The 27,122-nt window shown below is 47.6% G+C and overlaps 1 protein-coding gene across 5 annotated transcripts in view; it reads right to left on the reverse strand.

The window, feature by feature from the left end:
- Nucleotides 1-4,955: 4,955 nt before the first annotated feature.
- Tln2 (talin 2) overlaps nt 4,956-27,122 on the reverse strand; it is a 426,813-nt gene continuing 404,646 nt past the window's right edge. For 4 of the 5 annotated variants that reach the window (XM_052713268.1, XM_052713236.1, XM_052713254.1 and 1 more), the window contains 5 exons: nt 16,688-16,813; nt 14,749-14,811; nt 14,429-14,656; nt 11,455-11,580; nt 4,956-9,200 (listed from right to left, as the gene is read on the reverse strand). In XM_052713268.1, the coding sequence (XP_052569228.1) occupies nt 9,072-9,200; nt 11,455-11,580; nt 14,429-14,656; nt 14,749-14,811; nt 16,688-16,813 (672 nt within the window). In that variant the 3' untranslated portion in view covers nt 4,956-9,071. The remainder of the gene's footprint in view (nt 9,201-11,454; nt 11,581-14,428; nt 14,657-14,748; nt 14,812-16,687; nt 16,814-27,122) is intronic. The other variant, XM_052713262.1, reaches the window with a different exon arrangement.

Consider the following 27,122-nt stretch of genomic DNA (forward strand, 5'->3'; position numbering starts at 1 on the left):
GGGATGAAGCTCTGGATTCCCAGTTGTAGTGCTGGCAGGTGATCTCTGTTACTAAACTTTGCAGTTTCAGCCTTTCATGGTCCTCTGTCCCTCACTCCCCTCCCCACCCTGCAGCCCAAAACATCCTTCACTGCTGCTAGCAGCTAACTGCTTCCCTGGCTGCCTTTGAAGGTCAGCTCCAGCCCATGCCCGGCTCAGCCTGAGCTCCTGCCCCTTCCTGAACTCTGGGTCCTTCTAGCCTTGGTCCACTGTGGAAGAGGGGCTGACTTCTCCAGAACCTGTGTAAGGTCTTTGGAAGGAAGAATGTTTTCTACAGAGCCCTGGGAGCTGAGGAGACGCCAGCCCCGGCTCTTCCCTTCCTGATTCTCTGTTAACCACAATAATGTTAGGGTGCTGGGAATGCAGGTCTCTTTATAGCCTGGGTCCCTCAAGCCCAAATGCCTGTGGAACACAGTTTCTGATGAACCTGGGAATGTTCCTGCAGCATTGAGTTCTGAGCTGAAGAGAACTCATCAAACTTCATTTTCCAAGCTGTCGAGTTCCTGAAAGTGTAATTGACAGGGACCTCGGACTATAGCCGCAAGGATTTGGGCCTTGAACTGACCTTCTTAGGTACTGTCCCTGGACAGGCCATCCTGTCCTCAGCCCCAGTCTATCCCTGGGCACAAGGCCAGAAGCTTTCTTACTCTGGGGGACTCAGGGTAAGCAATTCTGTGTGTTCAGGGTGAAGGATGTTCAAATGAAAATACCCAGGTGAATGTCTCTCAGTCATATACTTACCGTGGCACACTGGTAACTATGTTCAGAGGTAAATATATCCAGAGGTTCCATGGGTTCCTAGCACACAACTTCCAACTACCTGTAAATACACTTCTAGGGAATCCAGTGCCCTCTGGCCTCTGTGGTGCATTTAAACCCACAAAGACATGCACACATACATACAAATATAAAACTTTTGTTGTTGTTATTTTGAGACAGGGTTTCTCTGTGTAACAGTCCTGACTGTCCTGGATCTCTGTAGACCAGGCTGGCCTTGAACTCACAGAGATCCACCTGCCTCTGCCTCCTAAGTACTGGGATTAAAGGCACATACCACCACCGCCTAGCAAATACAAAACTTTTAAAAGAGCTATGGTCTGAAAAAAAGGATTCCAAAGTAGGACTGTGGAAGCACCCAGTGGGAATCCATCAATGGCTGAGCAGCAGACGAAGGTGCTTAGTCAGTGACTTCTGGACACCCCTTCCCTGCCACAAACCTATGGAATGGAATGGAACGGTCCTGTGGTCCTGTGGTCCTGTGCTCTCCCCTCCTCCCAACCCCTGCATCCCTCATTGCTCAGTGGTCTCTAGCATGAGCCAGGCTCTGCCCCATGTATGTATGATCCCCTCCACAGTCCTTCTCCTACCTCTGCCTGAATGATTTCTGTCCTTCAGGTCAGGCCCTCACAGGGGATCTCCACGGACTGACAGTTAAAACAAGAGCTTTGCATGGCCCTGCTAGCCTGGTGTATACAGCATAGAACAAGAAACCTAGTCTCAAACGGGGTGGAAGGCAAGACCCAACATTCACGTTTGTTCTCTGATCTCCACATATGCGTGTGTCATACACAAACCTTTAATACACATGGCACGTGGTGTGCGTGCACGCGCACGCGCGCGCATACACACACACACACACACACACACACACACACACACACACACACACACATTTTTTAAGTCTGATATGAAAACCTACTACTGTAGAGGCTTTCTAAAGGAAATTTAGAATATTCAAAGAATTTAAATGGAGTTACCATATAATGGGGGAGACAATACCCAAATTAGACATCCTATGCTACCAAATAAAACCCCTAGTACCAGGAGTAGGCTACATCTTTTTGTGTGGTTGGTCAAAGGGGTCCCACAGACACATACCCTAAACACTCCAGGCTACTGTCCATGCTGTGGGTACTCTCTACAACGTGGCAGTCAGACTCTACTGCTGGAGACACCACATACTCAAGGCGTAGAACACGGAGAAATCTATTCAGCACTCACTGGGAGGCTTCACCCCTCCTGGCTAGCATTCACAGAGCTAGATGTTCTACACACACTCCTGGAGAACAGCCGTCGTCAATCTCACCCAGTTATGGACCCTATGAGCTATAGTAATGACCTGCCTGCAAGACAGCACACCGGCACACTAGTGGTAAAAGTGTTAGGGGAGAAACCAACCACTTTTTGATTGGATTGAAGGTCCACTCCATGAGATGGAACTCATACTTGATACTATTGATGAGGCCAAGAACCTGAAACTAGATAGATAGATCATGGGCCCGTGGGAAAACCTACTACTATTCTACAAAATGAAGACAGCAATAACACAACTCCTAAAGACATACTACTCTACCCTTACATCAGTGTATCACTGAACTCTCACTGGACAATCTTCTTTTGACAGTAGATGGTAATAAACACAGAGACCTGTAACTGGGCAATGTATAGAGAGTGAGATGGAGTGCTCAGCCCTGAATGAGATGTCTATCACATCCTTCCTCTCAAGGCTCAGGGATCTATGAAGAAGTGGGTTGGGACAACTGTAAGAACCAGAAGTGGTGGGTGATGTTCTAGACAAACAAGGGCAGATGCACACATGAACTCACAGAGACTATACCAACGCATAAGACCAGCACGAGCTCAAGCCAGACAAAATGCCAGCATGAGGGAGGAGATGTGAGCATCAAGTCCCAACTCTCGCCAAGAAGCTATTTCCCAATGATTAGAGCTGGGAGGAAATCAGTTTTCTTCAGTGGACTGACACTGAATACATCAACCACGCTCCAGCACAGGTCCCATGCTCAGGAGCTGCTGTTCAGCACAAAACAAATTCCACATTTGATAGTGTCTTCTCTTTTTAAGAGAAAAAAGAATGTGAAGCTGGGTGTGTAGGAATGGGAGAGGATCTGAGAGGAGTTGGGGTATGGGAAACGTGATAAAAAACATACCGTAAAAGGACTGGGGAGAGGCCTGTGGTTGAGAGCATTGGCTGCTCTTCCAGAGGACTGAGGTTTGGTTCCCAACACCAAAACAGTGATTCACAATCATCTGTAACTTCAGTTCCTGGGGATCCAACGGCATCTTCTGACCTCTACAGGGACCAGGCATGCATGTGGCATACATACCCACCCACAGGCAAAAAATTTACATACATAGAAATAAAACCATAAATAAATCTTTGAAAATGTATACTGTAGGAAATTATCAAAGAATTAAACATTTAAAAGGTCTGTAAACAAACACACATGCCATGAGTTTGGAAAGACCAACATGGAACTTTGTCCTTTGTTAGTTGGGTGACCTTAACAGAGTAGCTGGGAGATCCCAGCTCTATTAGCTATGTACATGGGATAGTTACTCAACCTCTCTGCTTTGGCCTTACATCTACAAAATGGGGTAAGACTACCTGCGCATCTTACTATGAGGGAACAAGTGGGGGTACTAGAGTGTTAGCTACCTAACATCTGCTTCCCTGTCCTCATTGGCCGTAGTTCTCTCCCTCTACTGTATCCCCACCTTGGAGAGCTCTGAGACTTCAATACGATGTGTGGTCTTGTCCTCCTCCTCTCTGTACCTCTCCAAGACTCACTGGATTGTTCCTCGTTCCCCTAAGCCATTGTCTCATTAAATCCAGGCCATTGCACTTACAACCCCACTGCTTGAAACATCACCCTTCACTCCTGTGAAACTCCAGTGCAGAGGAATCAGGCAAACGCCATCCTCTGGGAAGCCTGTGAAACTCTAGTACACAGGAATCAGGCAAACGCCATCCTCTGGGAAGCCTTTCCCACCTTCAGAGCAGTACCCTATTAGTCCCATTTCTCTGGGTCCAGTGTTCCGAATTGTGGCCATCTCTGGGACTATGAGTTGGGCTCTAATGTCCTGGGCACAGTAGGTGCTGGGGTTTGCAGGTAAGGTCCTTGTTGGCTTCTTGACCTGAGTTGATTCTGTGCACAGAGGATGTTGAGTTTTGATAGTTACCAGTCAACCTCACCCAGCTACCTCCTGCCTCCCTGAGTCTCAGGCTATCCCTTTGAGGAATGGCCATATGCCTTTCCTAGACTGCTGAGCACTGAGGTATGTGTCTGGCAGCACAGGGCTGGCACTCAGGAGACCCAGCAGATGGCAGCCTCTCACCCCACTTCCTGGTCTGCCCTCAGGCTTCTCACTTTTGTTTGGGTGGTGGTCAGCCCTAACCCCATTGTCGTTCTTATTAAGTCAGAGATATGAAACCTTATTACCAATTGGCTTAGAAAGTGAGTTAAAGAGTTCTCTTAATAGTTGGTGGACATCCCAACGTCACTTTTGGTTGCTAGGGTGATTCTCTGACAACCCCATCTTGCAGATTAGAAATGCTTCAAATTTTTCTAAATCTGGTTGCCCTGATAAGGACTCCTGGCCAAGGATCTACCCCCTCAGACAGGAAGGAAGGCTGGAGGTGACATTTTTGGCCTCAGCTGTCACAAATGAACCTAATCTTCCTGTGGTGGGTCTCCAGGTCAAGTGTTTCATATGCACACTTTGGTATTTAGGAGTCCAATCTTCCAGTGACGTACAAGGTCAGAAGGCTGAGCTACCTGTGCAGGAAGCCTGCTTGTTTCAAAGTGAAGAAGAAATGGACATCTTCTTACCCAGTCTATCTTCTGGTGTCAGCAAAGCTGAACAGAATTGGGTGGCACCCTGTGGCTTTCTGATTGACTACTGGTCTTATCTCTCACTTCCATACACATGCTTGCGTGTGGGCGCGCGCGCACACACACACACACACACATACACACTCTTGCATGCACGCACACACACACTTGGTTACTATGGAGATGGCTGGCTCAGGGCAGACTTTCTCCCCCATGACCAAGTCACTCTCTTCCTTCTTTTTTGTCTCCCTCCCGTTGCCATGAAACCTTCACACAAGTTCATTCCTTTAAAAGTTTATTTCTGATGAATAAAAAAAATAATTTATGTGATTAGATAAATTAATTTATGTGATTAAACATTATGACAAGGGCAGAGCTTCTCTTTCCTGTCTTCTGGTGGACATGGCTGCAGAGGGGGTTGCATGCTGTTGCTCCCTGGTAGGCAGGGAGCTGGGTTCCAGGGAAGACCAGATAGAACCTAGCCTGGTCCACAGAAAAACATTAGCTCTTCATGGTCTTTGCAGACTAACAGAAGGTCTGTCTTCATGCTCATTCCCAATGACCAACCTCAACACACCAAGCACATGTCAGAGCAATGGAACAGTAGTGTCGGGGATTTGCAGAGGATGCTTTCTCTAGCAGAGGCTGCTGACCCTATGGGCGGAGCGGTAAGACCTGAGCCACCAGCACAGCCCCCAAGACCTCTGGCTTTCAGGACTCTGGGAACTATGGCCTCTCAGCCTGAAAGTGGATGTTTCCTTCCTGTTCCTTGCATTTCCTGAATCTCTTACAAGTATCTGTCCCTCAGTCACAGGGGGTTTGAGCAGAGCACACAGATAATCTGTGCTGGGATCTTCAGCCGTAAGGCCCAGAGGTGCTGCTATAGCCCAGAGCTCAGGGTGATTTTGGGGACCACTTGCCAGTGAGGAAAGAGGGGGAACAGAGAGCATGTCTTACCACCTCTGCCCTGGTTCCTTCATAAGGTTTTGGTTCTGGAGTCACTGAGGAGGGGGGATTAAATACATTCTTTTAGGAGGCGGTATATTTTGGCTATACTTCGTGTGTTGCTGGGAACAAACCCAGGGCCTTGCACTTACTAGGCAAGCATTCTAACACTAAGCTACACCCACTAGCCTTTGGTTTTCTGAGACAGGATCTGGCTACCCAGCCCAGGCTGACCTTAAACTTGTGATCCTCCTGCCTCCACCTCCCAAGTGCTGGGACTGTAAAATGTAAAAAATGTATGCCACCACACCTGGTTATGCTGTTTTCAACAAACCAGGGGTTGGTTTCAGTTGGCCGCACTCTCACCAGCTGGCAGAGTATGCAGAAGACAAGCAGATGAGTCTGACGAGAAGCTTAGGGGCTTTTCTGGATTAAGAGTATATGCCAGCAGATCTGCCGGTGGCTTAGCCCTGAAAGGCTGGGCACAGATGGAAGCCTGGGCAGCTGCCTCTGAAAACCACAGTGACAACTGGCAGACTGGCCAGGTCTGAAGTATCTGTTTATGATGACTTCCAAGACCACCCCCAACTGGCCAATGGAAGCGTTGCCCAGGGCTGTCTGACCGAACATGGCTATTGCATCCTGATCCAAAGACTTCTGAAAGGCAGAAACGAGCTAGATGCAATTTCCCAGCCACCAGGCACATCTCCCCTTTGATCATCAAAAATGGAAATTCTAGACAGAAAGACTGGTCTAAGGATTCCAAACCCAACATCAGCTTCCCTTCCCTTCCGGGATAGAGGTAGGAGAGCACCCATCTGCATACCTAGTTCCCCTCTCACAGAGGGATATATTTCATGCTCCAGGCCTTGGGCCACTTTTGCCTTGAAACTACTCCAAGATGCAACTCACTGCATCTGCATTCTTTCTCCGTTAGGAGTCACAAGTCCCTCAGTGCCTCTGGGGACACCACCAGCAGCATTTATTAAGTAATGTCCATAGTTCAGTATTTCATCCATTTTATGAAACGAGGAGAGGCCCGGCCAGCCACAAGGACATTGGCACACACGGATGCAGCATGGGCAAGCAAGGGACAGGTGAGACATGGGACCATGGCAGGTGATGTCTGGGAACCACCTCCCCCTAAAGTTCCTAGGGGTGCGCCACTCTCCAGACAGGAGGGCAGACTCCCATTCCCCTGAAACTCCTTACAGATGCAAAGGGCAGCCCTTTGCATTTGTTAGGGATTTTTCTCCCATATCCACTTCTGTGAAGGTTTTTTAACAACCCTGGGGCAAGGACAGAGAACTCACTGTCTGTTCCTGCCCTGCCCCTGGAAAGTCCAATGTGACAAGGGACAGGTGTAAGAGGGATGAGGAGCAGCTGCCCGGAAGCATACCTACAGGACAGAGGGTGAGCTGGCTGCAGGAAGGCCTCCTGTCCCACTACGTGAGGACATTATCCCATCTTAATCATGAACTTTGGGGTCTGACTTAATCGTTTGGAAAGTACCCAGCATAGACATGAAGAATCAAAGATGGTGAGCAAGACCATCCGCTTTCCCGTGAGCATCCAGGGCTCTGCAGCATGCCTCCTCTATTGGACTGGATGCCTACACACCCTCATTCCCTCCATGTGTTCTTCATTTGCTTTCCACTCACACCACACTTTGTATAGCCTTCTACCTGTCTGAGAAGAATCCCTTTGTGAGGCACTTATACGTCTCTATACATCTGGGAAACTGTCAGAATTTAATCCTATTTTAAAACTGTAGCACAGAAGACTCTTCTGGCAGGGTTGAAGGTCGACTCTTTTCTTTTCTTTCCGACCAGAGTACCAGTATTTCCTCTTTGGTAGAAATCTGGATCTAAGTGGTGAGTGCAACTCACAATCTGGTTCTGGCATCATCTCACTAATGAGGGGAAGGCCTGCCTTCAGCAGCCTTCAGTCTTGAAAACCATATGCCTCTATTATCTTTTTCCCCCTTTTGGAGACAGGGTCTCATGTAGCTAAAGCTGATCTCTAGCTTACTCTGTAGCCAAGGATAATCTTGAACTTTTGATTCTCCTGCCTTCATCTCCCCAGTGCTGGGATTAGAGACATGTGCCACCACACCGAGCTGAGCTACAGCCCCAGCATGCTCTACTAACTCTTATTTTCCCTTTGTGAATTCATTCAAATATACTGGTGCTTGGTATTGGGCCCTTGGCCACAGGCCGTTCATCCTTCATCCATTATCTTAGGTAGAGGTTCAGAGCAAATGTAAACTCAGGGATCTATGACGTTCGTTCCAGAAGAGGGCCCTGAAAAGGAAAGGCATGAGGAGAAGAAATCTGAAGGACCGGAGGTGCAGCACCCAAATGACGTACTGTGAAAACACCCATGTGACAATAAGCAATGCTATCACAGAGGTCCATGTTGACTAGAAGGTCCTTTCAGATTTTGGGAATATTAAGATACAGGGTAGGAAATACCATCTTGGGCTGGAAGACCAGTGACAGTTCTAAACAGCCAGCTTTCCGTCTTGAACTTGGACCCTCCTAAGAGCACAGAATCTGATAATGGGGCTTGAGGGTGGGAGACTCCTCATTCCTGCCTAAGTCCCGCCTGACTCTTTCCTCTAGGGGGCGCTGCACTGAGGACCATCAGGGACACAGTTTGAGTGTGTTCATTTGCATGAACCGAAACAGCCTTGCAGAGTTAAGGAGCCCAGGATTTTATTCTGGCCCCTGCCCACCTAACCCTGACCACTTTCCACAACTCTGCCCTTTGGGGGAGGAAAACAAAAATAATAACTTCCATTTTTCTGGGCCACAGAATACAAGATGGATGTAGATTGTACAAGGAGCTTACACACTGAGGCAAGAAAAGCGTGCAAATGGGGCAGAGGTTCTTCACCCCCGTGGGCAAATCAGTGCTCCAAACTTACAAGGACCTCTGTGACTCTAGACCCCAGAGTCCACCAGGGAGTGTTTCTGGCTTTACTAACAGTGTCCAACGGCAGCTTCTGCCTTCTCTCTAGAGAGAGAGTAGCTGTGTCGACGATACAGATGATGCCCGTGAGCCATTATTATTATTGTTGTTGTTGTTCTTTTCCTAGTATGATGTCACAAAGAGGCCCTGGAGCAGTCTTGTAGGACAAAGACTAGCGTGTCTGAGAATGACATAATACTGACTTTTCTCTTTTTGGTAACAGTCCATGAAATGTGCGCCCCTCTCTCCTGAGATAAAGCGAGGCATGAGGGGAGCTGGAGGAGCTGTGGGTGGGACACTGTACCGTGTGAGATCATGATCATGCAGCCGATGGTAACAGGACCGAGAAGTGAGAAAGAAACTCCAGGTGGAGGGCCAGCAGTTTCCAGGAAGTACCTGGCCCTTGGGAACACTGCGCTGTCCAGTTCTTGTTGGGGGGGAGGGGCGCCACCTCCCGGGGCTCGCCATCATGGGCAGGCATTAGCCCTCATCTTCCCTCAGCTCCGTAGGTAGGAACTTATACTGCTGCTGGCGGATCTGGGCCAGCTTCTTCCTGGCTTCCTCCAGCTCTCGCTCTTTCTTGAGCATCTCTTCCTGGGCTGCGATGATCTGGAAGGGAAAAACAGAAGGATGGATGTGAAGCCTTGGTGGAGGGAGGCCTTTGTCTTCCACAGCCCCTCCAATGATGGATGCAAAAGAGCATTCTTTTAAAAAAAAATGTATTTATTTGATGTGTGTTGAGGGTGTGTGCATGTGCTGTAGCACACATGTAGAGATCAGAGGACAATGTGAAGAAGTCAGTTCTCTTTGTCCCCACATGTGGGTCCTGGGAATTGAACTCAGGTTTCCAGGCCTGGCGGCATATGCCTGTTCCATACCAGCCTCTTTACTTGCTGAGCCCTAATACTGGCCAGGAACAGCATCCTTAGCTCTGAGAACCAGTCTACACCACAGCGTGGTTTTGAGACCAATGACCCAGCTGATCAGAAAAAAACAAGTTGACTTCTGGGTCGGGACTTTGCAGCAAACATCTCCTGCATCCATACCAGGCTTGGTGTCTGCACTTAAATTGCCCCATCACTTTTGTGGCAAGCCTGTGAAAGTCCTGTATGTACAATGAGGGGTCTGAGGCTGAGAGGGGCGGGCCATTGCAATGACTCAGGTCGGAGGATAGAGCTCAGGAAGCTAAAGCTAGGGCCCTCAACCACTAGGCAGCCTTCATAGAGAGTTGGCCTTTAGTACTGACGGGAATGGATTCCCGGATTCTGACTAGATCCTCGAATCCATGGAGGATTAAATCCTTGATATAAAATGGCACAGTATTTGCATATAACCTATGTATCTCCTCCTGTATTTGTTATTTAGTGAGTGTATGCATGTGTCCATACATACGAAGGTTCATGTGTGTGTAGGTATACATGTGCATGGGTGTGTGCGTATGTTGAGGCCAGAGGTCAACTTGGACAGCTGTTCCTCAGAAAGCCATCCACCTTGATTCTGGGGACAGTGTCTCTCAACTTTTACCTGGAACTAGGCTGCCTGTCTCTGTCTCCTCAGCATTGGTATCACATATGTGCACACCACACCTATGTTTTTTTCTAACATGGGATTTAGGGGAGCAAACGGGTCTTCATGCATGCATGGCAAGGACTTTACCCACTGAACCATCTCCTTAGCTCCCCCATGAACATTTTAAATAATCTCCAGGTGATTTCTAAGACTGAATGTAATGTGAACGCCATGCACAGAGTTGCTAAACTGTGTTGTTTAAAGAATGACTAGGAACACAGCTTGTCTATGTTCCATACAGTGGCAGTTTTTAGCACATATTTTCAAGCCATTGTTGGTTGAATCCAAGGATGTGAAAGTTGTGGATAGATACAGAGAACAGAATGTATTCATTTAATGCTCCTAAGGTCCAAGTCTGAGGAGTACTAGTTAACTGGTACAATGGGACTAGAGTAAGTTTGTGTTTAAGAAAGCCAAACAAGTTCCCTTCAGTGGACCCTTCCAGAATGTTCACTATGCCAACAAGTTTATTGATCAAGGTGGGGGTACTGGGCACAGTAGTATTTCCCAGATTTAATTGATCAGGGACCCTTTTATGTGAGACTTCTAAAGGAATAAGTGAATGAAAAACACTTTCTGGCACAACAACATGGTGTACAGCCAAAACTGGGTGTGGTATGGAGAGTCCAGACAGGTATGAGGAATGCCTTGGTGCTGCTAAGAACAACAGCCCCATGTAGCAGATATATCTAACACATCCAAAGCCTGCAGGCCTGGCTTCCTCGCTTTTCCTGTTTACTTCCACACGAGACCACAGTCCTGCCGAAGGAATCGCCAGTCTTCTCCTAACAGTTCCGGGAGGAAGCAGGGTCCATTCTGCCTGTGGAGGGCTTGCCAGGGCAGCAGTCCCAAAGACATCCTGCCGTACTCTAGGCTAGTCTGTTCCTTTCTTTCTCTATAATAGAACACTTGAATTTCAGCTAGACACCTGACTACCCAGAAAAGAAGCCCACATTTCCCATCCTCCTGTGACTATGCTGACCAACCGTATGGGAGAGGAAGTGAGGTTTGTGAATTCCAGCGCTTGCTCCTCTCCCTCTTCCTGACAGATGGGACACTGAAGTTGGTAACTAAGCCACCCAGTTACCAGGGGCAACATCCAGGGAGGGTGGATAATGTGCAGTCTGGGTCTCAAACATGGCAGAAACATCACACCTTTCCTAAAGGGCTTCTATCCAGTTATATACAGAAGAGGTGAACTTGCATCCTGTTTAAGGCACTGTTTTGTTGGGCATCTGTTATAATCTAACCCTCGTCCTGGCAGGTGCACGTTACTGTGTGTTTAGCCACTCACCTGAGCAATGCCTCCCACAAACTTGGTTTTCACAACAACATCATCATCATCAGCTTTGCCGAAGGCTGCCTTCTGGGCTGCACGGACAAGATTGTCTGAGGCTCTTTTCACAGCATTTCCTGCTGCCTAGAGAAGGAACAAGACACATGTGGCATCATTAGCAATAGCACATGGGTCTGGCAAGAACAGACATGAAGTTCATGAGATCACGTTATAACACACACATTTTCTGGAGCCAGAGAGTACCCATTGTTCTGTCTACACATCAACCCCTCCAACCCTGACGCCTACCTGACTACAGATCTTTCAGCGATGAATTGAAATACAGTTCCTGGCTCCCAAAAATCACATGCTTTTTTTTTTTTTTAAATACTTGTGTGTGTTTATGTGGGTTGCACGTGTGTGGATATTGAAGCCAGAGAATAATTTCAGGAATGCCACCTACTTCCTTTGAGACAGGGTCCCTTAGTGGTTGGAAGCTCACCAATTAGGTTAGACCGGCTTGTCGGTGAGCCCCAGGGATGCTTTTGTTTCTGCCTTTCCAGCGTTGGAATTACAAACATACGCTACCACACTCAGCTTTCTTAGGTGGGCTAAGGGGATCAAGTTCAGGGCCTCACACTTACAAAGGGAACGCACTACTGACTGAGCTGTTTCCCTGGCCGGAGCCCTTGCTTTTGATGGGGAAGGACGATCGAACAAGCAGCTTATGCTTGTCATAGAAGTACACTCGGGGCTGCCTCCTTAGTCTGGAAAACCACTGCCCTGTGGCCCTAACTTCACATGGGTGTGAAGTCTTGGCCCCAGATTTCATGATTTCCTACATGCCGTGGCACTGCTCACGTTCCCTTATCAACACCCTTGGGTGTTCTGTGCTGACTTTGTTACGGCCTTTACCATCCTTGGGGCAACTCTATTCTGGGCAGCAACAACTTGAGGGGAGGGGCCTACTTAAACCATTTGAACCCTCAGAACCGGCTACAGAGGCTGGTCAGAGTTGGGATTCACGGGAGGTTTCCTGAGGGAATGGAGGGCTGTGAATGCACAAGCCAGGGAGCATCCGCTCTCGTGTGTGGGGTTGAGTCTTGTGAGTCACGGACTTTATGGATATACTTTAAGTCCCAGCTAGGCTTATGCTTTATGAACACGGATGCAGTGACTGCTGGAGACACATCTAGGGTGTCTGTCAACAGAAGTCTCTTTTTATTACTGACTCCTGTCCATTCTGGTTTACACTTTCATGTGCTTGAGTACACACGTGTGCATGCATATGGAGGTCAGAAGCTGGCTGGCCAGTGAGCCTCAGGGATCTTCCTGTTTCTGCCTCCTTCACACCGGGGTTACAGGCACATGCCACTGTGTCTGGCTTTTTTGTGGGTGCTGCAATGGAATTCAGATCCTCACGCTTGGACATGCAAGCGCTTTACCCACAGAACCATTTCCTCCATCTCCTAGTTTACTCTCAATCCTCAGGGAGCAGGACCCTGGGGAACTGTCCTCTGCCAGCTGCGGTCTGGAATTATCTTTTAGTGGTGATGAAAGCTTCATTAAATCTCCTACATTCCTTGCCCATCTCTCTCAGAGGCAAGAGTTTAGGTCTAAGGGATAGCCATGACTTTGAACCCCTGATCTTCTAGCTTCCACCTCCCACATACTGTTCTCACAGGCTTACATGACCAACCCTGTTTCATGTGGTATCAGGGATTGAACCCAAGGCTGAACTCATGCTTAAAAGTCATAGGAGACCTCTGAGTCTGTAAGAAGCATCTGGACTCTCTGCCCTTCTGATTTTATTCATGGTGTACATCTCAGACACTTTAAGCAATACAAATGATCTATATAATAACACTTATCATAGTAAAATTCTCAAAAGCTGGAAACAAATACAATGTCTGAAGCATGGGGGGGGGGAACTGGCATAATCAGCTGATGCAAAACCATGCAATCACTGAAAAATGAGACTCATGAAGAATGGAGTCTCCACCTCAAGGAAAAATGTGCATGATGGCATGTATGCAACAAGGAAGCAGATGTGTCTTGCTATGACCACAACCAGACAATCGTAGATGACAAGGGGGACAGAGAACAAACATGTGGCATGTGGGGGCACTGAGGCAATGCAGTTTTTTTTTCCTATTCAAATGTTCCCTTCATTGTGTTTAAAACAGTTTTTAAGTTCCATATCTATGTGATGTGTGTGTGTGTGTGTGTGTGTGTGTGTGTGTGTGTGTGTGTGTGTTTGTGTGTGTGTGTGTGTGTAAGCCTGAGGTCTGAAGACAACTTGTGGGAGTCAGTTCTCGCCTCCCACCATGTAGATTCTGGGGATCGAACTTAGGTCATCAGGCTTGACAGCAAGCATCTTTACCCACTGAGCCGTCTTTATAGACCTCAAAGAATTTTATAATTAAAACAATCAGAACAATGTGTACGCACGTTGAAGAACTTGATTGTTATAAACATACTCTCTAGGTTCTGCGAAGGAAACCGTAACAACTTTCTTAAATCTCCTCTGGGCATTCTCTCCCTGCTCGAGCAAACACTACCTGAGGGCCTCCACTGAATCAGGTGCCGTGATGAAGATGGGGTACCTGAGATGCTCACAGCTTTGACACAGAAAAATAAAGGCAGAGGTGCCATGGGACAGGAGCCGTAAGAGTGGCCAGGCCAGAGGCTCTGGCAGGACAGAAGAGGGACTCTGGAAGAGTTTCCCAAGAGGTGACTCTGAGGTCAGTTACAGAAGATGAACAGGAGTTTGCTGGATTGGGCTGGTGAGAAGCCAGACCATTCCAAGTGAGTGATGGCCCACGGGCACCAGTGCAGAGGGCCCAGGTGCTGTGTGGATGTGGTGGGCAGTGGTTGTGGGATGCACGATGCAGATGACAGAAGATGAGGCTGGAGAGAGACAGAACTGGCTGATGGAAAGCCTGGTGGGTCATGCCAAGGAAGTGAGACGGTCCCCTTTGGCGACACTTACCCGCTCCAACAGGAGTATTTTCCCACCAGCATCAGTGACCATTACCTGTAGCCGCTTCATGGCCTCTGAATCCTGGTCGGCCTTCACCTTGCAGGCCACCAGCAGCTGAGCGGTCGAAGCTGCGACCTGCTTAGCAGATGAGATGAGCTTTTCCTCGCTGGCATGTCCCTGAACAGAGGCATTGGCTGCCTCACAGAGACTGCTGGTTGCTGCCGCCACCATCCGGGCCTGAGGACAGTCAACAGAGAAGTGACCCAAGGCCCAAACCTCCCTGGGGGGAATCCACAAAGCAAATGAAGAGGAAGGAGAAGGGGACTCACAGCAGAGATCAGCCCCTGTGACCACTGTCCATCATCAGCAGCGTTGGCAGGGATGGAGCCCACCTGTTGAACAGGGGAGGGAAGTGTGCATGAGTAAGGTGACCTGCAGCCACCCCAGACCCTCCTGTGCCCTGCAACTGGACATACTGCACTGTCTGGTCACCTTCACCAATTAGCACTGACCTTGGAATGGACCAATCACTCCTCTCACGGGATCCCAGCCACAGATCCATTGGGTCAGTCTATGCTTGCCAGTATTGACTGGCCTCATATATACAAAGGACATTGCTCCCCCTTGGCTGCAGGATAGCACATTTCTAGGGCATGATGGTTTGGGGCTATCTTTGATGCTGACTTGCTCTGTTACCTTTCCTTTGTTATTAACACTGAAGCTTCCTTCTTCAAGGGTCAAGGGCAATTTAAATCTCTCCTGCTCACACCCTGAAAGCCATGGTGTGAGATTCTGGCAGAGGCTATGTAAAAAGGGTGGGATATCTCCTTCTATGCAAATGAGGGCAGACTCTTGTCTTAACTACATTTTCTCAGTGGTGGAGAGAACAAGGGGCTGGAGGGAAGAATCCTCTCCGTTTCTGCTTAGAAATCACAGCAAATGAGAGATTTTCTGTCCAGATCTACAAAGCATCACTGCAGGAGATAAGAGATGAGTACCTCAATTTGAAAACAAGATTGGGGATCCATTAACAATTATAGATACCTCCTGAGAGTCCGGCAAAACCCCAAGACCCTCATATAATTCTATAGGCCCCCCAAGATCAGCTGAACTTCCTTTCCCAACTTTCTAAATGCCTGAACGAACCAGTGCTGTGGAGGACAGGAAACCTATGACATTCAAGACAGCCTTTCTGGCACATGGCAATCTGTTTCGCAATCAGTCTACCTTTTACTATGGTTGGAGGGAGCTGAATACAGCAATGATCTATCTGTGTCTCTGTAGGTTGTCAAGTCAACAAGAACTTTATGAAAATGCACGGCAAGATGAGCGAGAGGCAGGACCTCTGGAGAGTCAGTGAGAAGCCCAGTGGTCAGCCTGCATCCTTGGGTGGGAAGATGTATCTCCAAGGATCTTGGGTGACGCACCACATGATGGTTTAGAAAGAAGAGCAAGTGTGTACTTTAGAGTAAAACGCACACAATTCCCTGGGAGAAGATTAACAGCCCTGGTTAGGCAGGGCTCTTCATCTCTTCTCTAGCACTCGACCCAACTCTGTACATACACACACCAAAGGCCTCATAACATGCACACAGGTGACTGCATCATCCTCAGACCTCCAACTCAACAGGCTTCTAGAGAGCCTCTGTATTTGAGAGGCTCTCAGCAAGACCCATTCTGGATAGGCTAGCCCCATGTATGGGAACATCAGGACACACGACATACTTTAAATGTTGAAAAGCCGTGATGCTTTTATGCCAGGACAGGTGGGCTGGATTAACGGCAATGACATGGACTGAGGGAATCTCAGATTCAAGTCTAGACTGGCTTTGGGAGCCACAGGCTCAGCAAGGCACTAATGGTTAAGCTGACCAGCATTCACTTGATGGTCATAAAACCAAGTGAAGGCATCTGGAGTTTGGAGGTGGGATTAGAGAGCCCCTGCCTATGGCACTTACCAGGCTGTTCACCAGGAAATGCTGACAGTTTAGACAGCCTAATGTACAGTGGGACTATAAGTGTCTCTTTCAGGCCCTGATCACTGCCTAGAGTGGGATGGTTTCCCTAACAAGAAGCAGATGAGAGGCCTAGGAGCCAAAGCCTTCACTCAGCTGGTGGAATTTAAGCACAGTTTTCAGTGGCGGGCAAAAGACTTGTAACCCAGCGACAGGATCCCAACATGCATCTCCTAGCCAAGCATTTCTCCTCTACCGCTCAGTGGCTCTCCCTCCACAATGCTCTATGGCGTGGCCAGCCATGTTTACCCACCTTGCCTTGGGCCACCAGCTCCCTTTGGGCTGCTGAGGCTGATTTGACCAGGGCACTTGTGGCAGCAGCAATGGACTTAGCAGCTTCTAAGATCTGTTCTTCAAAATCCAGGGTCTCGTCTGCTTGCTGTAACGAAAAGAAAACCAAGTCACATGTGATGTACAGCCACAGGGGGCTCTTTCTGCCACACTACTTACTGCAGGACTGCGTGGCTCTTCGGGTGCCTATTGCTTTTGGTTGACAAGCCACACCCAGGGCAGGGAGGCCTTTCCATCGGCTGCCTCCCTTCCCCTTCCACTGGAAAGCAAAAGCTGTTAGTGGTGACATTCTATATACATTTTAAATCAGAAAAGTCTGAGACGAACTCCTTTTCCAGACCGCAGTCTTTAAAATTCACCGTGAGCCACTCGGAAGGTTCCAGAAATATCAATAATCCCACTCAAAGTAATCGATTATCAAAGTCAAAAGAATGAGTGGTGACATATTTGGCCAGAACCTCAAGCTCAGAAATGGTTCTGAAAGTAAGGGAAGATGGTTGTTAGTTCTAAAAAGTCCAATTTTGCTTGGGTGAGAACAAAAACAACTCAGGATTGACATTTCCGTAGCTGAGTTCTATGTCAACCACATGGCAGTAGGGAGTCGAAGAGAAAACAAGGTTGTTTCAAGAAGGTGCTTGCCCAGTTAACTCGATGCCCAAGCAGGGCTCTGCCTCAGGAAGAGCGCTGGACACCACCGTGCAGATTTCAGACACCAGAGGCAGATCTTAATTCACCACTGCCACATCCCCTTGGTGCCCAAACCACCTAGGAAGCTGGAAAGGTACTTTGGGGAAAACCAGGCAGGTATAAGGATAGTGGTCCCAGGCTGGTTAGGATGGAGCACACAGTTTGGGGTGGCAGCAAAACGAAGGACCTGTGAGATCTCTTGGGTTAACATTCTATGTGACTCTAGGTCAGTTTGGTTTGACTGTCCTTGGTTCATAAACGGTTGAAGATGTGGCTGGTACCTTTAGGCATTAGGAGGTAATGGTCAGGCACAGCAATGCTTCTCTTTGTATGTATACTGAAATCAGAGTCAAATGTTATCCCATAAATAATCTTATGTATACAATTCAGTGGCATTAAGTATGCTCACAATGTTGAGTACTATCTGGCCAACCATTTACTGAAATTAACTTTATCTACATCTTTATGGTAAGAAAATCTAGGCTTTAGTGAGGCGACTGGGCACAGAGAGCTACATACCAACCAGAGGCTACTCAATGGTGTAAGAGAAATCAAGCCAGCATGGCTACAAGGTGGAGTCTAAGGTCATGTGGCAGCATGGAGAATCGGAGCCAGAACCTAAACCTGCATCTCTCTGCATTCAAAAGTGTGTGTGTCTGCCAGATTATGCCAAGAACCTTGTCTCTACTTCCTCAATGCTGGGATGTACCATGAATGTACCACTGTGCCTGGCTATTTATTTTTTTTAAATGTGGGATCTGGGGATCAAACTTTGATCCTCGTGCTTACACAGCAAGTGACTGAGCCATCTTCTTGACCCCTAGCTCCCTATTCTTAATAACTATATCTTGAGCCATGAAAAATATTGATTATGATTATTTTTTACAACCCATCCATCCTATCAAAATAAAAGCTGAACGCACTAGAAGTAGATGTGAAGAATGAGGGCAGCATGCTGTAGGTTCCTAGAGAGAATTGGGGTGCATGTTTCTTATTTCTGAAAAAAAGTCTTGCTCAAAGAGTATTCCAGATAGAAAAGGACTCAGCTTTGTGGGCTCATTCTGAGATTAGAAGGGTCTAGGACTTGTTTACTGCACTATAAAAATGACTTATTATAAGACACTGGTATAAAATGTACTTGTATGCATAGGTCCCAAATACATAACCTCAGGTTTATATAGAGACAAAAATACACATGAATATATATGCTGTATATATTCATTTAATGACCTGGAGATTTTCTGGAAATTCCTTCTGCAAAAGAAAGTGAAGCATATAACAGATTAAGCCATCAGGGGAACCGAAGGGGGCACTTTCCTCATTTTTGCTGCTGAGGAAATGGAAGCCTGTGGTAGCTCCCCAAGCCTCCCAGACTCTTGTCTCAAGAGGCCTCAAAGCTCCAGCTCACGTGACAGCAGCAGAATGCCCATCATCAGATTCTGACTTAAGCCTCATGAAAATGAAATTCCCTTACAACTCAAGGCCAAGCATCCACACACAAGAGCCTTGGTTACTATTAATTGGAAGGCCCTTTTCCTATCTTCTGCTGCCCTGGAGGTTTTGATTTTAATTACACACACACACACACACACACACACACACACACACACACACACACACACACACCTACCTACCTACCTACCTAACTTGGAAGTATTTTTGGCACACAGATTTTTCTACAATGGCAATCATCTTAATTTTTGTTTCCTCTCTACTTTTCTTTCCATCACATCTCTGGACTTGAACACAGACCCAGCACACAGTCTTATCTTCTGGGGCTCCAGCTCAGATATGAAGAGCTCCCCCAAGGAAGGCAGATGCTTGGATGCTCTGGCCTCGGCAAAGCCCTTTAGTGAGCCCTGGGTCGGCATCTCCCTCTAAGCTAAGGTTATCTCTGGGAGGAAACACCCACCGTGAACCACGTGAACCCACATCCTCTAGCCTCACAGTGGGATCTCCCCCAGGGGACAGACCTGCTCAAGGTGCAGCACTGGCCTGTGGTCTGTCTATGGGCTCCGTGCCTACCAGCTGGCAGGAGGAGGGAGACTTGAAGTAGGGAGGGGAGGGGAGGACAGGAAAAGGGGAAAGAGAACATAGCCTTTGGCCGTGTGGTAAAAAGAGGTAAAAAGGTTTGTTCTCTCTATAAAAGAACCACAAGCTGCATGTAAGGTGTGCTGTGAGAACAGCCTCCCTGGGAGCTGGGAGAAGGCCGAGCAGCAGTGTGAAACAACAATCAGGGAACACAGCCCAGGGTCTGCAGAGCAGGCACCAGGACTGCTCGGGCCTGCTCCCCTCACACAAGCGCTCCTTCCTGTCTCCTCCACAGGAAGGCTAAATGGTCACTTTCCTCTTTATTTTATTCATTTATTTCGTTTCTCGAGACAGGGTTTCTCTGTGTAGCCTTGGCTGTCCTAGAACGCACTGTCTAGACCAGCCTGGCCTTGAACTCGGAGATCTGCCTGCCTCTGGCATGCACCACCATGATGGGCCACTTTCCTCTTTAATTGAGACTCTTTGCTGACCTGACCCAGGACAGTAGGACCCATCTCTGTCTTTGGGAAATTGGAGGCTGTGAGATGCTTACTCCTGAGTTATTTCCCCCAACACTGGGTCCCCAAAAGAGCTTTTATGATTGTTAAAAATCATTCCTTGAAGGGCATGGCTGGGGTTGGTGAGATGGCTAACAGAGCTTGCTGCCAAGCCTGACGACCTGTGTTTGATCCCTGGAACCCATATGGGGTAAGAGGAACCAATTCCTTAAAGGTGTGGTACACCCCCACTCCCAGAACTGACTAAATAAACTCAATTGAGAAATAAAGAACATGAAGCCGGGCGGTGGTGGCGCACGCCTTTAATCCCAGCACTTGAGAGGCAGAGCCAGGTGGATCTCTGTGAGTTCGAGGCCAGCCTGGGCTACCGAGTGAGTTCCAGGAAAGGCGCAAAGCTACACAGAGAAACCCTGTCTCGAAAAACTAAAAAAAAAAAAAAAAAAAAGAAAGAAAGAAAGAGCATGAATGATCTCATGCATATGGCTGTTTATATTTCTTTATGATTACTGCATGAGCCACAGGCTCACCAGAGAACCCTTCTGCAGAGTTACCCATAGAGCTGGTTAAAGGTGCAGACTGTCTCAGTAGGTCTGGGCGAGGCTCTTATTTCTAAGAGAGGTGGTTAGGAACCACTCTGTGAGAAACACAGGCCAGCTAACTTCATTCACCATCCTGTGACCTGCTTAAGGCTTTATTCAGTTTATGTTTCTCTTGTACAAAACCAGGCAGGAGAGCACATGTGATAGATGTCAGTTGAATGATTCAATGCCCTCATTCAAAAAGAAGCCCTGCAAATTCCAGAGTTCAGCCAGGACACACAATAATGGAAGTGAGGACTAGGGATGTAGCTCAGTTGGCAGAGTGCTTGCCTAGCATGTACAAGGCCCTGGGTTCAATCCCCAGTACTGCATAAACTGGATGTGGCGGTATACACTTGTAATCCTAGCATTCAGGAGGTGGAGGCAGGAGGATCAGAAGTTCAAGGTCATCCTCAGTTACATAGAGAATTAGAGGCCAGCCTGGGTTACACGATGCCGGTTTCTGACATTCAGCCATGTGCACACAGACATCTGTAAACACGGCATTTTATCAAGAAGCCCTCTTACCTAAATTGGCTCCGTGAAGATGGTTAGCACATGTAGAAAGTACCACCTGATGAGGATGGTCACTGACTCTCCATCTTGGGTGCCATGTCCCTTTCTCTGGTCTCCTCTACTGGAAAGGCCACTGGCTGGGTCACCATCAGCTCCTAGGCCTGTGTTTTCTGGGGAGTCTGGCTGTCTGTAGCTGAAGATGGGGCTGTCCTCACCTGGGCTGTTTGACAGCTTCAAGAGAGGTCTGAGCACCCTTTGGTGACATTTTCCTGTGGCTGTCTGTCTACAGGGAACGCCATTTAAATTCAGAGAACTGCTGGGCAAGGCTGCACTCAGGGCTGGTTCCTTGCCCGTCCATGTCCCAAGCTCCGGAGTGAACTTGAGACCCCTGACTCTGCTCTCATACATTTCAAACTTCAGAAGCTCCAGTCCCATTGGGCAAAGAAAGAGGAAAACAGTGTGGAGGAGTAGCCTTTTTCATTTTTATCTTATATTTTAGCCTTTTGGGAATTTCATTCTTATTTTTGCAGTGACTCATCCTTCATTCCCTCCTGCCCAGCAGACGGATGGAAGTACATAATTCATCTATGTGAAATGTGAACAATTCACCGTAGATACTTAGGAATGATTGACACCTCACTTCATTATTTCTGCTCGTGCCTGCCCCTTGTACTGGGGACCGAACCCAGAGTCTCGCACACGTGAGGTAAACACTCCACCGCTGAGCTACATCTCCAGGCTCCTCATACTTTCAGACATTGCTTTTTTAGGCTAAATCATTAGATGAAGCGAGTCTGTTTGGATCCCGTGCTACACGCATGATTCCAGTTATACATAAACACAAAGCAAAGAGGAAGGACGCTCCCGGGGACACACAGTGTAGATGAGCACTGCTTTGGACTCGCCCCTCAGCACCGGTCCAGGCAGTGGATAACTTGGAACACAGGTCACTGACGCATACGGCCGAGCACATCACTTCTGGGTCTGCCCCACCCTTCTCTGGGTATGAACTCATTCATTTTCTTTGGTCTTCAGCTTAGACATGTTTATATTTCATATTACATTTTTTGTAAGATGTTAACTGAAATAAGCAGGAAGCGCATTCTCTTCTCCACCCTCAGGAGTCCTGTCTCCTTCCTGCTGTCTTTAGTGACCCACCCACTCTCCCTGATGTCCGCTGGGCATGTGTGGGCAGGGACAGCATTTGGTTCCATGGTCCTTTTTCTCACCCATTTTGTGAATTATGCCCCTGAGACACTTCACCCAGGAACAGTCCTGACCTCTGCCCCCGTCTTAAGGTTAATAAGAGACTTGTCTTGTTCTCTTGAGACAGAATCTAATGTATCCCAGGCTGGCCTCTAATTAGATACATAGAAGACCGCTTGAACTTCCAATCCTCCCGTCTGTTAGATTAGAGGCATGTACCATGCCCGGTTTATGGGTGCTGGAGATTGAACCCAGGACCTCACAAATGCTAAGCAAACTATCAAATGAGCCTGAGAGACCGACTTAAAAAAATATTTATTATTCTTGTTTCTGTGTGTGTACAGTGTGTGAATACACATGTACCATGATGCGCATGTGGAAGTTCGAGGCCAGCTTTCTGGAGTTGGCTCTCTCCTTCCACTGTGGGATTTGGGGATTGAACTCAGCTCGCCAAGCTTGTACAGCAAGCACCTTTTACCCACTGAGCCACCTTGCCAGCCCAGACTGGACTCCTAGAGAGCTAAAAAGGACCATTTTCCTCACAAGTTCAGTAGATATGTTTTTTTTCCAACTGTGAACATGTTATATATATATAATTTAAATGAAATTTATAATTTCAAGGGGAAAAGACCAATACCTAGGACCCCTACAACATGAAGGAGGTCTTTTCCTGCCATGTTTTTCCTTTGTGCTGAATCTGGTTGCTACTGGCTTGCTTCTGGTTTTGACCTGAGAGATGCTTTGGGGAGAAAGTCTTGGCCGAAGTATACAATGGCTACATCAGTTTGTGTTCTGGAGGACCCTTGGATGGGTTGGCTTTAGGACCTCCTTTGTCCTTAATAGGTCTAACAAAAGGCAAATCTCCCCAAACAACTGACTCCCCTTCACAGAGGCCTTGTCTCTAGGGAAGCTCAGGGTAGCACAGAGAGAAACCACGGCTGTGTAGCTCATGTCTGTGGCTGGACAGGCACCACCTCCACATCTAGACATACAATGCAGAAGTGAGCTCATGTAGCAGCCACTGGAAAAGACCCAAGTCTGTATGGTTAGGATCCAGGGAATAGTTTTCCCACAGAATAAATTGCTTTATTGCATTTTTTTTTTTTGCTGTTTATTTTCAAAATGAAAAGTAATACCACTGAGCTGATCTTCTAATTACTCTCTGAGTGATGGAAAAAATTCTTCAGGATTTTGCCATGCTCTCAAGAAGGGGAGGGGGCACTTGGACACTGACATAGGAAGTATGAACAATAGAATCCTTTCAGATATTAAATGAGATACATTTGGTTCATCTTAGACATCTCCGGGATGAGTCTTCTATACATGTAAGGCCCTGATAGAGAGTCATCTGGAAACACACTCTCTATGCTCATCTCTTGGCCTAGGATCAATGACTACCACGTGAGCTCCAATCCCGTAGCTCAGCCATGCAGAGAACACCATGTTTACCTTCCCACTTCACAGAACACCTCCCTGCCTCCTCCCGCTTAGCACGGTACTCAGCAACATGGGAATGCTGGCCAATGACAAAGTTACCCAAAGAAACATGACAACCCCATCACTTCCAGAAATGGGCTTCATCTGAAAGACCTTTTAGATCCACGTTTTAAAAAACAAATTGTAATAATCCCTATCTCTTTCATATGACCATTTGCCATTTCAGTTAAAGAAATGTGAGCGGACGGACCCAAGACCAAGATCCTGAGCTGTGCAAATAGGGGAACAACAGCTGCTCTTAAAACCTACTCAGCCAGTACCTGCGGACACACACACACACATACACACACACACACACACACACACACACACACACACACACACACACACACAGCACACTGGGAGGGACTCCAGGGCTCCACCGATAACTGCTGTCTGCAACCCATCACCTCGTTCTGACAACCCTAGTTATACTACTGTCCTGCCCCTATAAGGGGAGGGGGACCTCACTCCTCCACAGTCAGGGGTGCCTACTCATTAAAAGAGTTCTTTTCTCCTAAAACAAAACAATAACAAAAACCAGGCTGGGAGCATAGTCATGCTGTTTCCAGAAAACAGTGCTTATAAAGTCTTTGGGCTAGAGAACTCAGACTGAACTCATATATACTTCACAGACTCATTTATGGGACGAGGTCAAAGCAGCCAGGGAAGGCTGACACAGACCCGAAAGAATGCTTTCTAGGTCACATCCCAACTTCCTGCCGAGCCAATTAGACCATGTGTTTAATTTCTGAATGCTGAGGACTTTAAATATTATCAACCTCTGCTCATAAGTTCACCTGCAACAAAAAACTGAACAGACAAGCATGGTCCACATCACAGTCTCTTCATTTAGACATATTTGGTTCCCAACTGAGGTTTGCATAAAGCCCAGTGACTCACCATCCATACAGTGAGGACAGATATCATGGTTTACATTTGTTATCAGGAGTGGAAAGTTACAGATAATCAGAGTCTTGACTTTTTTTTTTTGCATTGAAAACTTGATTATAACATTTACTCTGTGAGAGTGTGTTGAGAATCAAGATAGAAATGAATCAGGAAGAAATGTCTCTATGGATGTGTTTGCCAGTTACAATCTTACATCAGAGACATGGGTTGGAATCTTCCATTTTCCCACTAATATTTTTCCTAAGAATTCCTCACTGCATACAACTAAGCTATAGAAAAGATCTCAAGCTCTCAGGAATCACGACTCCTTTCATAACTAACAGTAGTAGTACTGATACAGGCTGCCGTAGTTTGAAACAAAATGCCCTCTCCTTCCCCCCCCGCCCCCCAAGAGGTCCATGGGTTTGAACATTTGGTCTTCAGCTGGTTGGTGGTGCTGTTTGGAAAGGCTGTGGAACCTTTAGGAGGGGAGGTCTTGCTGAAGGAAACACTGGACTTCGAGGTTTTATTGCCTCACCCCACTTACTTCCCTCTCTCTCTGCTTCCTGACTGCCTGGCCTTCCCCTCCATGAAGGACTGTATCCCTTCTAAACGGTAAGCCAAAATACACCCTCTTTGTCTTAAGTGGCTTTTTGTTGGGGTAGTCTGTCACAGCAACAGAAAAGTAACTAAGACACAGGTCTTAAAGGTTACAAGAAATGGAATAAAACATAATGAGGTAAGTACGCTGTCATCTAAACCTATTTGTGATTTTTAATATAGTCTTTCCTGTTGCCTTCTAAACTTTGTTAGGACCCCGGAGAAAGGGCAAGACACTGTAGGAATATGCTTGATATATAGTTGGATTAAATAACAACCTAATATATCAAACATATCACACAGAGGCCTGCAGAAAAGGCATCCTGGTTTGACTGAGCTTGAGGATAGGTACAGTACTGAAGGCTATGGCTGCAGGAGCCAGTCACCCTGCAGTATCTCCCAGCCTGCCTCGGAGCACAGGTGTGTCTGTAGGTGCGGAAAGGGTACCATCAGCAACCCTGCTGGCACACGCTCTGAGCCCGGGACCATTTCCCAAATAGAAGGGAGTCTGCGCATCTGTCCATCACTCACATCTGGGAGATGACAGGTCAAAGGAGATGCTTCAGTGGTCAGGGCCCACGGGGGAACTATACCAGGACCATCTTCAGCTGCCATGGACTGTTCTTTTAAACCAGACAACCCGAGAATCAGGTGATGAAAGCAGCATGAACTCATCACCTTCCCTCTCCAAAGCTATTCCTCAAAGCAGCACAGGAACTCAGCAGGGATGAAGGAAGTCCCCTTCCTGGGCATGTGTGAGCATGTGTGTGTGGGAGGGGTGGGAAGTCCACCTCCATGGGCATGTGTGAGCATGTGTGTGGGGGAGGGGTGGTCACAGTTACAGTGGCAGCGATCCAAGAGCAACGGCCATTTATGGCACCCTGACGACTTTTTTGTTTTGTTTTTTGTTTTTCAAGACAGGGTTTCTCTGTATAACAGCTCTGGCTGTCCTGAAACTCACTTTGTAGACCAGGCTGGGCCCAAACTCACAGAGATCTACCTGCCTCTGCCTCCCGAGTGCTGGGATTAAAGGCCTGTGTCATCACGCCTGGCTGAGGACTTTTTTTTTAAGGTTACAGGAGAGGATGGAGAAAAGTAACCTCAAAATGTTGGCTGATTTTATTGTTTCAGTTCATAAAGGCGAGGAGAAGATTATACACCAGGGAAGAAGTTTCCCAAAGTGTTTGGCCCTTCTAGCAAAACAAAAGCTGCATGCTTCGGGATGGTAAGATTCCTTGAGACACTTTCATGGGTAATGCCTACGTGGCAGGAGCCTCTGGTCGTCAGGAAGTTTACCCTCCACTGTTCCAGAAGTAGCAGCCACTCTTCCCAACATGAGGTTGGGAGCCATCTAAAGTGAACACCATCAAATAAAGACGTCACATCAATGGTGCTCACTTCACCTTCACAGAGGGATCCCTCGGCTCTCCCATAAAACCCCTACTGCAAATACAAAACATGGTGTGAGGGGTCCTCACTGGCCTCCCGCAGGACTTATCACTCACTTGCAATGTGTGTTGGTTTTCAAGCATCGTTTTCCAGAACATCAACACAGAACCTGTCATTTCCCAATCCCACGCCAATGCCTAGACATCCTCCGCCATCTCCTTGACTTCCAAGCATTGTTCATGGCTGCACACACCTCCATCATTTCTCCCTCACCTCCCCCGCGCCCCGTAAGGCATTCCACGAGCATCTTCGTGTGATACAGTCCCGGCAAACATTCCTCGTCACTGTGCAACAGCCTAATAGTTTCCCTTCAGGAAGACCCCGACTTCCCACTGCTACCAACAAGGCTTCACGGAGGAGCCTTCTCTCGCGGGTCTTAGATTTCTTCCTCAGAACAGGAACCCAAGGCAGGTCCCACAGCTTAAAAGACACTATAGAGAACCAT

Source organism: Peromyscus californicus, unplaced genomic scaffold, assembly GCF_007827085.1.
Source record: "Peromyscus californicus insignis strain IS unplaced genomic scaffold, ASM782708v3 Scaffold_11__1_contigs__length_118956290, whole genome shotgun sequence".
NCBI lineage: Eukaryota > Metazoa > Chordata > Mammalia > Rodentia > Cricetidae > Peromyscus > Peromyscus californicus.